Below are 15678 nucleotides of genomic sequence, written 5' to 3' on the forward strand. Positions count from 1 at the left end.
TTTTCTTATGTATTCAAGATGTTTCGAAAGACTCACTTTTCATAAACCATTACATTTTAAATCAACCTCAATGGCCTATTGCATAAGGATGGAGTCACACAGCAGTGAAATAGAATGGGGAGAGATGTTTCTCTTTATTGACAGTTAACTGTTCTGCTGCACAATGTTCTTCAGGTTCTGTAATAGAAGATGGGGGTAGGTCTGCAAGCGCTGCCTCCTCACATGATGCTTCCTGCAGGCTCACTCTACCTCAGCTGTGATGCAGAAAAAGTGAGAATTGATTCCTTTGTTTTATGAGCATTACACACAAGTATCCTACTCCCCGCAGGAGTCTCAAAACAGTTCTAGCACAGAGTTGCTTTGGCTGTGAAAACCATTGATTCAATAACACGAGGGCACCTTTTATGCCCAGTGAAGTGCATTTTCAGGTTAACCCGGTGATCTAGAAACTAGTAAATTATTACACAACATAATATTAATTTGTGTTCAGGGTTCCAGAGCCTTAAGAAGATGAAGTGCTGAACATGCAGATAAGGACCTTGACTATTGACCTTGGTCATACAGTTTGTCAAAAATGTGCATGCCTTGGCTCATACTGGCTAGGAAAGGAACGGCGCATCTCGGGTCCAGAAATAACCCAGGACACAGCAGATACAGAATAAATCAAGCACAGATAAGCATTTGGGGACCGGTGTCTTGGAGTGCCCTGGATTTCTGTCCTAGATACACTAAAAGCAAGGGTGCCAGCATTCAAACAATCAATCACGTTGCGTTTGCCGGTGTCCTGTTCAACTAGTTTGACATCAGTGACTCCATGGTCTGGGTCAAAGTCTCTCCATGGAGTGCTTTGGTTATGAGGTCAAGTCAATAAAGTCTAGCTCTATGATGTGATTGTCCTCATCAACTCAAAAATAACTATTGACCATGAACATGTATTACATTCATATTTTTACATAGACTCTGACTGGCATAGTTCATAAAATGTGTTTTTGCTGTCTGTCCATAAAATTAGCTTGTTAATAACTATAAAATGATTAAACAACATGTTATGTTGATATGCTCACTACAAAGCATAGTTTTTGGAACAACAAAGATGTCATTACTTGTTCGCATGAGTGTAATAAAAACATGTTTTTACTGCCAGGATGTGCCTGGCTGCTGTTATACAGCTGTGGTAAAGGAAGTTATGTGTTTATTGTGTATTGTAAGATTCCTGTTTTACCAGACGGAGATGTTGAGGGTAACAGGAGGGGAAAGCCCTGATGAAGCCCTTTCCTTTACATTTTACTTCATCCTACTTGAGACACAGTCTGAACCTTTACATTTTATGAGCAATGGAAAATGTTCAACAATTTCAACAGCTAGAGCAAACACATTTTTATGGAAAATGGATACTAGGTGGGTAAAATTAAGAAATTATCACTGTTTCTAGCTATGTCCTCGCTCATTTGTGAAGAGAAAAAAGGGGGATATATATCAAGGTTTCATAATTATTGGCACTCATTTAGAACTTAGTGCAACCACCTCTGGCAAGGATAAAAGCATGGAGTCTTTTCCTGTAATGTTTGATGAGGTTAAGGAATACATTTGGAAGGATTTTGGACCAATCCTCTATGCAGATCCTTCACATTCTTGGGTTTGCACTTATCAACTGCCCTCTTCCACTCAGCCCACAGGTTTTCGATTGGATTGAGGTCGGGCGACTGAGATGGCCATGGCAGAACATTGATTTTGTTGTCACAGAACCATTTCAGTGTGGATCTTGAGGTATGTTTCGGGTCATTGTCTTGTTGGAAAGTCCACCTACGACCAAGTCCCAGCCTTCTGGCAGAGGCAACCAGATTGTCAGCCAAAATTGCCTGATACTTGGTAGATTTCATTATGCCATCAATCTTAACCAGTGCCCCTGAACCTCTGGAATTAAAACAGCCCCAAACATCACTGACCCCCCCCCCCTCCATATTTCACCGTGGGTATGAGATGCCTCTCCTTGTATGCATCTCGGTTTCGACGCCAAACATGCCGATGCTGTATCTGACCAAAACTTTCGATTTTGGTCTCATCTGACCAGAGCACCTTCTTCCAGTCATAATTTAAATGACGTTTGGTAAACTCCAAGCGCTTGTGTCTGTGTCTTGGGGTAAGAAAGGGCTTTCTTCTGGCAACCCTTCCAAAGAGCCTGTGGATATGGAGGTGGCGTCTGATGGTGCTTTTTGAAACCTGGTGACAAGATGCCACCAAGGCCTGCAATTTTTTCACAGTGATTCTTGGGGATTTTGTTGCTTCTCTCACCATCCTCCCTATCCTGGGGGGAAAAAATGCATTTGCGTCCTCTACCCGTGAGGTTTTCAACTGTTCCATATCTTTTGAATTTTCTAATAATTGCCCTGACAGTGCTCAGTGGTATATTCAATCGTTTGTGGATCTTCTTGTAGCCATTACCAGATTTATGAAGGTCTATGACCATCTGTCTCTTTTGAACTGCTAGTTCTTTTGTTTTCTTCATGGTGTTGGATGACAGCGGGATATTGCATGTGTGTTACCTAATTTTTATACCCTAGTGAAACAGGAAGTGATGTAATGGCTCAATATAGTTGCTTAAGACTTAGATAAACTTAAATAAGTGGAATTTAATTTGTGGTTTAATTTTGGTAGATGTTAATTACAATAATTTTTAAGGGTGCCATTAATTGTGAAACCTTGATTTGGAGGACAATGATTTTTAATTAAATCAATAAATTATTTTGGTTGGTTCCATTGAAACATTAATAAAGTACAGTATTTCTCACATGTTGGTATTTTGAGTTTATCTCTATAATTATATTGTTTATATTTGTTTAAGCATTGTTTGTGCATTGCCAGTCAGGGGTGCCAGTACTTTTGGAGCCCACTGTATCTACTACCAGAGTCAACAAGACAGGCAGTCAACAAGACCATTGTCAGTTGTTCAAAATATTTACTAACAAGTAGATATTCATATCCTACTTAAATTCGTAGTCTCATCTGCTTCTTCAACGTTGGCTTCGAGGTGTTCTAGGAAGGGACAGAAGATGTTAACATCTTATTTTAACACAAAATTGTATACCAGTGAGTGAATGGCTGGTATTGTGTTTCATGTGAGTTTCAAATGTTCTTTGGATATTTTGTGTTACTCAGAGAAGATGATTCTATCAAATGTAACTTGAGATAACATGAGACTCTGAAGGTTCTATGCGTACCTCGCTTTTGCCTCATACCTGTAAGGAAACAGAGAACCCAAGGTTGTGAGGGTGTATTAGGAAAAGTCCTGCATGTGTTATTACATGAGACATTTTGAAAAAGACAGAGGTAATTACTCACAATCTACATCCTCATCAGACTCAGACTCTGTTGGAGAACAGGAAATTTAGGCTTATACATGTACCTGCATGAATCTAAAATATATACTTTTTTAAATAGTTATAACTAAAGAACCAAACATCAAGTAAATGTCTTGCTAAGACACACTCATGTCGGTCTTCTAACACTTTATTGCCATCTACAGGTGTCTTTAAACACTGTCCGTTCAACCTTTCCTTACCATGTTGGTCTGCCTCAACGTTTCCGTCTCTGTCTGCTGGAAAATGACACGAGTAAAGTTATAAGTAATTTAAACAAACGATGAAAAAAACGCGTGCCTGTCAGTAACCAATCTTTTCCTGTGAGTGTTGTCATATCATGTGCCATCTGTTCTTACTCATGCCCTCTTCCAGAGTGTCATTCTCCTCCTCTGTAAAAAATACATTCAATAAATGATGAATAGGCCTACATTTACAAAAACGTATGGTTGATTAATACTATGCTTGTCAACAGCAGACTTCAGTGCTTACCAGTATTTTCATCTTGAACAGCCTCTACCATAGACAGAAAAATTACATTTGTTAAAGGAAAACAAGAGGTGAAATTGTATTATTTCACTATCAATGGGCTAAATGCAAAAAAAATACAATGGCCCCTAATTCGTTTTTTAGAAGGCTAGGATTCCCTTACCCAAGTACTGTACATCCTCACTGTGTGCATCATCTGTGGCTGGATGGCAATATGGAAATGATTTTCTTTCATTGTGTTATTTTAAATGATTAGAAATTATTTTCTGGGACAGTTCTAGACAGGTCATTAACCAGAATCGTTGCCTGTGTCACTGTGTGTCTTACCACTCATTTGAGCTGCTTCAAACTCCTCCTGATCTGAGGACAGAGAAAGGCAGATAAATTATTTCGATTAATGCAAGCTTTAGCACTATGAGCCATCAGTGCCCCAGAGTAGATAAAAAGAAACTCCAGTTGGACTAGATTTCAGTCAAATTCATTGCAGTTGTGCGTGGAGCAAAAGCTCTTCTATGAGCATCTCTGAGACATTGATCATTGTACCTCTCTTTTGCAGGTTGCTTAGCTGCTCCAGCCCCACTGGAAAAAGTGAAAAAGTTACATGAGTTTTCTGTTAACACAAACACTTTTTTATGTCTATTGATAATGTGCTGCGTTTAATGTCTGTGTGTTGTGTTTTTATGGTGTATTTACTGGTCATGTACTGTATGTATTGGCTGGCGCAATAAAATGTTCCCTCTGGGGGATTAATAAAGTACTATCTTATCTTATTTTATCTCATGAGTTGTCAGGGAGACATTGCGCTCAAAAACATCAACATCATCATCTTCATCCATCATGGTCTTTCTCACCTTCCTCACCAAATGTGTCTTCTTTTTCTGCCGATTCCAAGGATGCGGTCAGAGCTGGGGATGTCAGAAGCAATTTAATGTCAAATTTGATTATTATATTAGCCAACACAACATAGATGTGATTATATCCAACCCCCCCACCAAAGAAAGCGCTGAATTGGGAGCTTAAAGAGTGTGCGGGCCTTATTGTTCTTTACTATTATATCCAGCCAACTCACATTTCCCTCTGGCCATGTTATCAATTAAATGTAAGGATTCAATTGAACGCCAATCGCATAAAAAAGGCTGAGGGCCTTATTTACATTACCATCGCACAATACATCATGAAACAGCATTGCAACTAGTTTCAGCAGTACAGGGCTTCATCGAATGCCACAGCTGACTGATATTTAAACAAAAATATATTGGAGAAGTTTAAAACATTATGACATTGAGAAAATAGACCACACAATTCTCATACCAGTATGGAATCCTGCTGCAGCCAAAAAGAGGAATATGGGCACTCCGACTCTCATCTTGGTTCCGTGGTTGGTTATAGAAGGTGCTATAGTGTCAGTCCAAACTGGGTATTGTGTTTTTGTCGGTATTGGCCTATTTATACTTTCACTTTCATCACATGCTTTGCATGGACAGGCGGCTATGGTACCATTGTCCCTCCCTACCTAGGGACAGCTGGGTGGCACATCCCGGCCACAACACAGACGTGTCTTTATTCAGGGTGTGAATGCCACCCATTGTCGGCTCTTCTGTCAGGTGCCCCTTTATTTGGGGTGCTGGTGCTTGTTTGGAAAGGGGGGTGTTTGTAGGACGGTCTTTCCATGTTGTCAAAAGAAAATCTAATTTCCTTTCTGGAATAACATTTTTGTATTTTATTGTGTATCATTGAGGCTGTGTTCTGATGTGGGATACAGACCACCTCAGTGAGACAATTCATCCATTGTGCACACAGACCTGATGATGTCAATTTTGGTACAGAGCATTCCGTTTTTATTCTAATTTGTTTGGGAAAAGTGAAGGATATCTGTATGACATTTGAATCCCCCTGTCATCTCTCGCAGTATCATTGCTACTTTTTTTCACAGTGACACATCTGTGTTATCAAGCAATATGACCCAGCTTTTAGTGACCAATGTCCAGTATTGGGAAAGCTACTTTGAAAATATAGTTTACCAAGCTACCAATTACTTCACACTGAAGAAGTTGAGCTACAGCAAAGCTACCCTTTATAAAAATATACTAGTTTGTTAAACTAAAGTTACTTTGAAAAAGTAGCTCACTACATCAAAACTACCTCATGACAAATTATCATGTCTAATCTGAAATGTAATATAATACAAAGTTAAGAAACATGACTGCATGAACACATAACTCTGCAGTCAGATGTTAACAGTTTAGTGCGACCTGTGTGACAGCCAGAGATTTAGTGGGTAGTTGTAGTAGCAAGCTACACGGCTTTGTTAACTAATAAAAACACTACGAAGCTTTGAATTTAGTTAAATTACTGGTTGAATTACATGTAGTGGAACTACTCCCTAGCACTGCAAATGTGACAGAGCAAATGGCCTCATCTGCAAATAGAAAAATGTGGTTTGGGCTCTCAATGTCCAGTTTGTTGAAAAACAAGAGGCGATTTGCATCTTCGGGCCTGGCAGGGCATGTATTGAATAATTACAGATGACATTCATCTCTTCAGTGTGTTGGCTCTTTATTATGATTGGAAACAGTGATTTCAAGTCTCCCATTATTTAAAATGAACAAAACAAAATTGAAGTAATTTTATTTTAGCTGAGAAGCCATAGAAAACCATGTCAAATAGAGCATAAAACATATCACAATTACAAATTCTAATTTCAAAATTGTTTACAAATGCTTGCATTTGATCTGTGCCAACTTTGGGGATTCAAATCAACTGGTCTCAAAATACTCTCCCTCTTCCATCAAATATTGTTTTTACACGTCTAAACATTAGGGACTTTGCTGTAAAAGTATTCTAACAAACTGCACTATCTACTATGGTTGTACAGTATCACACATTATCACAAAGAAACCCTAAAAACTTCTAAAAGTGCATTAGAAAGGCTGAACCAACTATGGTTATTCTCAAACTAATTCTAGACAAATGACAGAGAAATGTGTAATTTACCTCCCAGAACAGAAGACAATTATTTTCTGAAGGATACTTGTCACTCACAGTAAAATAAATGTACTTTGTGTTCTTATACTTCACTTTGGTCCACATGGAAGACTTGTTTTATGGCACAATTTGCTCATCGCATACATGACAAAAACATTCCAAAAACAGAGACTAAATATTTTCTGAAAGCAAGTAGAAAGGCTGATTCCCAGATGTAAAAAGCATTGCTTAGTAATTTCAAAGGCACAATTTTGAAATATCTAAATACACTACAGTACATGTTCAAACGACATCAAATGATCAATGCGAATATGCAGTTAATTGCTTTAATTACATTTCTAAAATGAAAACATTTTAAACTAGAAAAAGTACAGGGGTTTGTTCTTCATGGGTGTTTTCATCATTGTATAACACCAACACTTTTCCAATTATCTGTTGGCCAATTAAATTGCAAAATCACAAATTTCACCAACCAATTTGCTTTACAATCTTTTCAACACTATACCAGAGGTAGAGCGCTTGAGACACAGCAGGAAGACATACAGAAACTAGTTTAGATGGTTTACTCGTCACAGGGTACATATAGATGTATTTGACACTCATTTCTAAAAGTTAGCAGTATCTAAAGCAGCTATATATTTGAAAACCCAAGTACCTTGTCTTTTCAATCATTTTACTTTTACCCTGTAGTATAGCATAGTTCCCTATGCTGTTGTCACAGTGATCATTCTATTCAGTACAGTACAAGAATATCATCTGCTGAAAATTGTGCGCTAATGTTGCAGTTGATATTATTTAAGTTAACTTTTTCAATTAAAAAATACATCACGATTTCTTCAGTGTTAGATTCATAATGAAGCAGAACACCCCAGACTAGTATTCACCTGACAGGAGTGTTTTACTGTGGAATATATCAGAATTATATTATTGCCATCTCTCATGATTCACTCTTCTCCGCCTCTGCTATCCCTCTCTCTCTCTTCATAGCTCTCCCCTCAGACGTGTGCAGGTCCTCCTGGTCGAACCTGCCCGTGGTGGTGTGCCAACAGTGCCAAGTTCCTGGCTGAGATGGTGCTCATCTCCATGGTGCTGGCTTCCCACTCCACAGTGTTCAGGTAGTACAGGCGTTCATGAAGGATGAACGGAGAGGTCCCGCCGTGGGGTGGACTGTGAGCGGGATACTTCGTCTCCGATGATAGGAACATGTCCTGGAGCTGCTCCTGGGACAGAGGCGGAGGAGAAAACACCTTCCACACCTTGCTCTCATTGACTGGCGGGCATGAGTAGCCTGGTGGGATGTGCACTGGGTCAATGGAGCTCAGACTGTTGATGATGGAGTCTGTGGTGAGAATGTCTGACACACTGAAGGTAGAGGGCTTCTCAGAGGTCCCCAGGTAGGGCACGTTAAGGAGGCCGGGGACCAGGGTGGTGACAGTCTGGTGGAGGTGCCCAGGGTACTGGGAGGGGATAGGAGGGAAGAAGCCTGCAAAGGTGGAGAGGTGAAGCCTGCACGCTTTCCCTGGTGGAGAGGTGTGGCCACAATCACTATGTCAATCAGGGAATGGGTGAAGCCAGATTCCCAAACATAGTTCACCTCCTAAAGACTGGCTGTGGTAAAAGGGAGAGCGAGTAGAGCCTTAGCATCTACAGAACAGATTTGAGACAATTTGCATATTTATTTTACAATGAACTGTGCTGTTAGTTATTTGAGGCATTTATATATGCATATACAGTGTGTACCTGCTTTAAATGTTTGCAGCTTGACAGAGAAAGCAGTGACTCGTGCTGGGATGAGTGCTTCCTTGCTGTGGTACAGGAGTCCTGAGCACACCTTATTACCTCCATCCACTGCCCACAGGCATGGGTCTGCCCCTGCTAGAGACACCACCTCTGGAGACATCACACCACACATTTCGCAAGATTAGTTCAGTTCCCTTATGTTTTCAATAGAGATGTGAGTTTGTGAACAATTAGTTATTTCTGAAATACTATTTTTACTGACTCATCGTTCATTTTAGTTGTTTGTTTGACCTGCTGGCTGCAATGAATACAGCAGGATTAATAAGTGCTCCCACGACTCAGCGGCTCCAGAGACGTGCTCCGACCACCAACTGTCTATCATTGCGCACAGGAAAATGTATCATGCAGCAGGCAGCATAGAGAAGAAAAAAGACACTGATAATTGATTGCATGGTGCAAGAATGACTGCAATTAATTTATTATTGAATGTTATGATGGACACAACTTTGTAGAACCAAACATAGAGCCTGCCTCTCTGCTCAACAAGCTTGAACTCGAGAACAAATCATTGTTTGGGGGGGCTGCAGCGAACGATATTGTACTAATCCCTCGCGGCAGTCAAGCAATTGCATTCCGCCAAGAGTCCTTCACAATCTAGTCCGGTTGCTGACACATCTATAGACTTCATTTCAAAGGTATCAATAAATATTGTATGTGTATGGCTAGCAATCACAAATGTAGGCCTACATTGTTAGAAGCACACTTTCATAAGTCTCAGGCCAAAATGGCAGCTCCAATAAACCCATGCTATGGTGAACAAGGCTTGTAGAATCATGATTGTCTCAGGAAGGTCCTACGTGTTCTGGGCAATACTGAATCAAATTAACTAAATGAGTCGTTCTTTTGACTCAACAATTTGAAAGAACTCGAGTCAGTAAAAAGGGCCGAACTTCCTGTCACTAGTTTTCATTGGATGGCCACATAAGAGCACTCGAAACCACTTATCGCACTTAAGTCTTTTGTTAAGAACGCACCCAAAAAAACACTGATGCGGACACTTTGGCCATATTTCACAGGTGCCACGACGTCGTTGAGGAAGCTCTGAGAAAAGTCCTCCCCCAACATGGCCTCCTCCAGCATCTGATTGGCTAGTGTGAGGAAACCGTCACCACCCATTGCATGCAGGAAGCTTCTCCACACTGGTGAAGGAGTAGCTGAACTGCTGGTAGATTCTGTAAAAACAAGAATCAAAACATCACATACCTACAATTAGCATTCTCTCATTAATAACATGTTTATTTCATAATAAAGGTTATGACTGCCGTGCTATAAATAAACAGGTAGCAGAAACTAAAGTCTCACCTCATGAACTTGTCCAGAACACTTTCCACCCACATCTGCATCCGCAGGAAGTTGAACCTGTACCGCTGAAGCAGGAAGTTCACAATAAACCAGTCACTCTCTTCAAAGGTAAGCTCCTTTCCATGGGACGTCCCATCTCTGGGAAAGACCTGAGATAAACAGGGGAGAAATATCGATGGGTGTCATATTAGTCCATCTGTGCATGTGTACAGCACTCTTTCAGGAACAAACAAGTGTATTTCTGATAGGCTAACATGTCTCACCTAGTTTTTCAAGGAAGTACTTCATGTGCAGGTTTAGGGGGTGGAGAACTGCGCCCCCGTCTCGTACTCATAGCCCCCGATGTTCTGGGTGCCCCCCCACAGTGCCTGGCTCAAACACGTCGAACTTCACCACTGCCCCAAACTCCTGTCTTACGAAGTAAGCTGTTGCAGTGCCACCGATGCCCGCTCCAACCACAGCTCTACAATGTCATTCAAAGTCCAAGGGGAGTGAAATGAACAATTCACAAGTGAAAAAATTTGTCATAAATATGTGTTCTCTGAAATAGAAATACTCTCTGGACCAATGGAACTAAATTCATGGTTGTTTTTGAACCCCCCTCACTGGATGCCATTGAAAAAGAAAATGGAATGTGGAGTCTGGACTAGGATTGGTTTACCTATCGTCTTGGGTAGATTTCTGAGTTCTGAAGCTGACGCTAGTCTCAAGAACAGGAGTGCCCTGATTACAGGGTTTTCGAAATCATCATGTCCTTTCAATTATTTCCAAGCAATGACATCTGAGTAGAGAGTAAAGAAATCATCATTCAATGACAAAAATAACATAGGCTACATTCACAACTGATCAGTAGTCAGAAACTTGTCACTTTAATACGATTGTGTGAATTGCTGAGTCAATTTAGGACAGATAGCATAGCCTGCTGCTGGTGGTGACATGGGTAGTAGGTCTATCAAGTATTTCAATCTCTCTGTCTGGGGTCAAAGGGCAGCACACAGTTTATATTTTGAGGAGCAGTCTTTCATGGTTATTGGCAAAAAAAATGAAAATGTGTGATATTTTAAAAACATCTATGATATCACCCCACTTAGTTGGCTAAAATCAAACAATTAGAAATGACTGATACGTGTGCACTGCTCACCATTTCAAAAGTCAGTAGAGGAAAAGACTTCTCAAGGAGTTCACGATTAAGTTTTACTACGAGTTTACAGAGGATCTTTAAAACGCATCATGCTATTTAATTACTCATCTAACTAGTAATTTAGTCAAAGTCGTTGAGAAAAATATATAGAATAAGCACAGTGTTGTAAAAGTTTAAAGTTAGGACTTCAAACTAAGTGGGGACTTCGGTCAAAGACATCTATAACTAACTCTGCTTCGGTCACATCGCGACCTTATTTGGAACCGGAAATGACCAAGATAATGCCGGAAGCTAGAGCGGATGTGATGTATTTGCCACCAGAACGAAGAGGCATGGTTTCACGGAGGTGACCTACAGTTTGAAACAGTAATGTAACAAGGCTTGGGAATCTTGCAATAGCATACTGTATGTCATTGGTGTGGCTGTTATTTAGCGTTGCAACGTAGCCAAACCGTATCTTCTAACAGTTAAAATTCCGTTTAAATACCCACGCTACTGAAAGCAACGTTTGAAATGGCAGAGGAGCATCAAGCTCGTGTACAGAAAACCATAGAGGATATGGTTCAAAGTTTAGAACGGGACCACATCCGCAAGATGCAAGTAAGTGGTTATGGAAATGCAATTTCAGCTATGTCCAATACATACAATGAAATCCAGTATATTGTGCAGTGCATTATCTACAAACTTCGGTTTTACAAATCACCCTCTTTCTCCAGGCATTTGTCATTTGCCAACTTTTATTTTCAACACTTAGACTTATATCAGATGCACAGTTCAAATCTTCCTTGTGAATGTATCCAGGGACTCATGTTCAAGTGCAGTGCAGAGTGCTGTGAGCGCTCCACAGACTCCATGTCGCAGGTGCACACTTGTATTGAACGCTGCCACGCTCCTCTGGCGCAGGCTCAAGGACTAGTGACCAATGAACTAGAGAAATTTCAGGTGAGTTTCATGTGGTGTTGATTATGATGAGAAAATAGATACATAGAATTTGTAGTGATTGATTGTGATTAACATTCTGTCTCCCTCATGCCCAGGACCGGCTGACCAGGTGCACCATGCATTGCAATGACAAGGCCAGGGACCTGTTTGACTCTGGTGCCAAGGAGCCAGCCGTGCGGGCCATGATGGAGAACTGCGTGGGCAGCTGTGTGGACGACCACATCAACCTGATCCCCAGCATGACGCACAGACTCAAAGAGAACCTGGACTCTATTCCACAGTGAGGAGGAGGGAATAGCTTACTTCAGATGCATGAGACAGGTTGGCCTCTATACTACAGTGACTGTCATCTGACTCAAATAACACAGAGGAAGTATAAACAGCAGACTCAAAGATGGCTTGTTATTATCACAGTGTAAAAGAGGGAGTTATAAATGGCAGATCCAATACCTCAGTGAGGGAAAGGGACAGCTTGCAGGAATGAGATTTGGGTCCTGGTAAAAGGTTAATCTGAGTCCATGCTGTCGGGGAGGGTGGGGGATATACCTCAGCTCAGAGTCAGAAGAAACTACACATCCCCTGCAAATGGACTGTTTCTTTGTAGCACTTACTGTTTATTGGTTGAACCTACAGACCAGACAGGCCAGCTGAACTTACTCAGCAGACCTGTGCCATTACAGAACTGTCTAACATAAAAAATACCGGTGTCTGTGAACTGTGTGTAAGGGTATTTATTACATGTCCTGATAGCCTAGCTGTTGTATGATTAGAGTCTTTATTCTGCCTCAGTGCTCTAAATATTTGTAACCTGTTCCTCTCTCCTCTAGCATGATCTCTGTGCTGTTTGTTTTGTGGGAACCATGCATGTTCTGTGATTCTTTCCCTCATCACTATATCAGTTTTTATATAAAAATGAAAGCAGATGGTAAAAAAGGATGGAATTGCATTTGTATTGCCTTTTAGCCTGAATTTTCCTTTATCTAGCTGTGTCTTCTGGCAATTCATCAGAACTTTTTCACTAGAGTTGAACTTGATAGTAATGCACCACACACACCATATTAACATCCAGCTTTTGAAAATGCAGGTTTTAATAACGATAATCATGGTGGAATAATCTCTGTATAATGTACAAATGTATGCACAGACACCAATGGTAAAAAAAAAAAAATTATAGTATATCTGTGAGGCTATTACAGCATATCATGAATGACTGCAAAGACAAGTAGCCTAGTGGTTAGAGCATTGGGCCAGTAACTGAAAGGTTGGAGCATTGAATCCCCGAGCTGACAAGGTAAAAATCTGTTCTGCCCCTGAACAAGGTAGTTAACCCACTGTTCCTAGGCCGTCATTGTAAATAAGAATTTGTTCTTAACTGACTTGCCTGGTTAAAAAGAAGACAAGTATAAAGGTAAGCATTCACTGTAGATCATTACAATACTGCTATGCCAAAATAAATATATTTGTCAAACACACTTTACAATATATTATGGCATGTTTATTACAATTATATCCCAAATTGAGATTAAACCTAGGGTTTGAAAAAAAAAAAGCCCCTTCTACCCCACTAAACATCCAAGTTTGCTTATCAACTGAGGATGCGTTTACATTCACCCTCCCCAACCATCCCCTTCCTGTGGGACTGAAAGCAAACAATGTAAAATACAATATATTTAAAAAAATATATATATACAGTACCAGTCAAAAGACACATCTCAACATCAACTGTTCGAATTGCTGCAAGAAACCACTACTAAATGACACCAATGAGAAGAAGAGACTTGCTTGGGCCAAGAAACACAAGCAATGGACATTAGACCGGTGGAAATCTGTCCTTTGGTCTGATGAGTCCAAATTTGCGATTTTTGGTTCAAACCGCTGTCTTTGTGAGACGTAGAGTAGGTGAACGGATGATCTCCGCATGTGTGGTTCCCACAGTGAAGCACGGAGGAGGAAGAGTGATGGTGTTGTGAATTATTTAGAATTCAAGGCGTACTTCACCAGCATGGCTACCACAGCATTCTGTAGTGATACGCCATCCCATCTGGTTTGCACTTAGTGGGACTATAATTTGTTTTTCAACAGGACAATGACCCAACGCACCTCCAGGAGGTGTAAGGGCTATTTGACCAAGAAGGAGAGTGATGGAGTGCTGCATCAGATAACCTGGCCTCCACAATCACCCTACCTCAACCCAATTGAGATGGTTTGGGAAGAGTTGGACCGCAGAGTGAAGGAAAAGCAGCCAACAATTGCTCAGCATATGTGGGAACTCCTTCAAGACTGTTGGAAATTCCTTCCTCATGGTTGAGAGAATGTCAATAGTGGGCAAAGCTGTCATCAATGCAAAGGGTGGCTACTTTGAAGAATCTCAAATATAAAATATATTTTGATTTAACTTTTTTGGGGTTACTACATTATTCCATATGTGTTATTTCAGAATTTTCACTGTTATTCTACAATGTATAAAATAGTACAAATAAAGAAAAACCCTTGAATGAGTCGGTCTCCAAAGTTTTGACTGGTACTGTACACTGAACAAACATACAAACACAACATGTAAAGTGTTGGTCCCATGTTTCATGAGCTGAAATAAAATATTCCAGAAATGTTCCATATGCACTGAAAGCTTATTTCTCTCAAATGTTGTGCACACATTTTTTTATGTCCCTGTTAGTGAGCATTTCTACTTTGCCAAGATAATCCATCCACCTGACAGAAGCTGATTAAACGGCATGATTATTACACAGGTGTACCTTGTGCTGGGGACAATAAAAGGACACTTTAAAATGTGCGTTTTTGTTACACAACACTATGCAACAGATGTCTCAAGTTTTGAGGGAGCATGCAATTGACATGCTGACTGCAGGAATGTCCACCAGAGCTGTTGCCAGAGAATTGAATGTTCAGTTCCACAGGCATTCTGGCCCATGTTGACTCCAATGCACCACCCAAAGGTGGTGGACCATTCCTGATACACACGGGAAACTGTTTAGAGTGAAAAACCCACTAGGTTTCAGTTCTTGACACAACCCAATGCACCTGGCACCTACTACCATACCTCATTCAAAGGCACTTATATATGTTGTCTTTCCCATTCACCCTCTGAATGGCACACATACACAATCCATATCTCAATTGTCTCAAGGCTTGAAAATCCTTCTTTACCTGTCTCCCACCCTTCATATACACTGATTGAAGTGTATTTAACAAGTGGCATCAATAAGGGATCATAGCTTTAACCTAGATTCACCTTGTCAGTCTATGTCATGGAAAGGGCATGTTATAACTTCTAATAGTAACTGTATCCACTGGAGAATTGGGAGAGATTGAAGTGACAGCCATCTAAGAGCCACATTTTTTTTGCGGCAGTGCTGCCTGCGACTAGTAATCATCTCTGATTGAGAGATTCAAGGGGCATTCATCGTTAAGTAATATAGTAGATGCAAAGCATTGAATATTTACATTCATGCACTTCGAAATACATTTTGTAACTTTATCTAAGAAGCATTTAACTGCAGGGCACTCCAACATCATATGAAGGAATGTGCCTACCTGATTTAGGGGACACAGTGAACAGTTGGCGGTTTGGGCCAATTTCGTCGTAAAACATTTATTTGGTGTAAAATATAGTCTGCGAACAATCTTAAAATGTATAAATTGATG

The 15678-nt window shown here is 40.4% G+C and overlaps 2 protein-coding genes and 1 pseudogene across 9 annotated transcripts; 1 reads left to right on the forward strand and 2 right to left on the reverse strand.

Moving 5' to 3' along the window:
- Positions 1-105: 105 nt before the first annotated feature.
- On the reverse strand, positions 106-5322 carry LOC139552415 (tripartite motif-containing protein 44-like). Of its 7 annotated transcripts, none has more exons than XM_071364139.1 (12): positions 5157-5322; positions 4697-4750; positions 4389-4424; positions 4173-4205; positions 4009-4047; positions 3849-3872; positions 3716-3748; positions 3560-3592; positions 3340-3366; positions 3219-3236; positions 2986-3033; positions 106-254 (listed from the first exon to the last, which is right to left on the reverse strand). In XM_071364139.1, the coding sequence occupies exons 1-12, from the start codon at positions 5209-5211 to the stop codon at positions 241-243; spliced, it is 414 nt and encodes a 137-aa protein (XP_071220240.1). In that variant the 5' UTR covers positions 5212-5322; the 3' UTR covers positions 106-240. The 7 variants fall into 7 exon arrangements, with proteins under 7 accessions (XP_071220240.1, XP_071220239.1, XP_071220241.1 ...); XM_071364138.1 differs by having other exon boundaries at positions 3560-3595; XM_071364140.1 differs by having other exon boundaries at positions 3560-3595; positions 4706-4750; positions 5157-5315.
- Positions 5323-6398: 1076 nt separating this feature from the next.
- Positions 6399-11161, reverse strand: LOC139551861 (prenylcysteine oxidase 1-like; annotated as a pseudogene).
- A 161-nt stretch (positions 11162-11322) lies between these two features.
- On the forward strand, positions 11323-14513 carry LOC139552417 (protein FAM136A-like). Of its 2 annotated transcripts, XM_071364148.1 has the most exons (4): positions 11334-11673; positions 11875-12015; positions 12111-12336; positions 14098-14513. In XM_071364148.1, exons 1-3 carry the CDS (start codon positions 11587-11589, stop codon positions 12297-12299), a joined length of 417 nt encoding a protein of 138 aa, XP_071220249.1. In that variant the 5' UTR covers positions 11334-11586; the 3' UTR covers positions 12300-12336; positions 14098-14513. The 2 variants fall into 2 exon arrangements, with proteins under 2 accessions (XP_071220248.1, XP_071220249.1); XM_071364147.1 differs by lacking the exon at positions 14098-14513 and having other exon boundaries at positions 11323-11673; positions 12111-12730.
- The last annotated feature ends 1165 nt before the right edge of the window (positions 14514-15678 follow it).

The sequence above is a fragment of the Salvelinus alpinus genome, chromosome 24, assembly GCF_045679555.1.
Source record: "Salvelinus alpinus chromosome 24, SLU_Salpinus.1, whole genome shotgun sequence".
Lineage (NCBI taxonomy): Eukaryota > Metazoa > Chordata > Actinopteri > Salmoniformes > Salmonidae > Salvelinus > Salvelinus alpinus.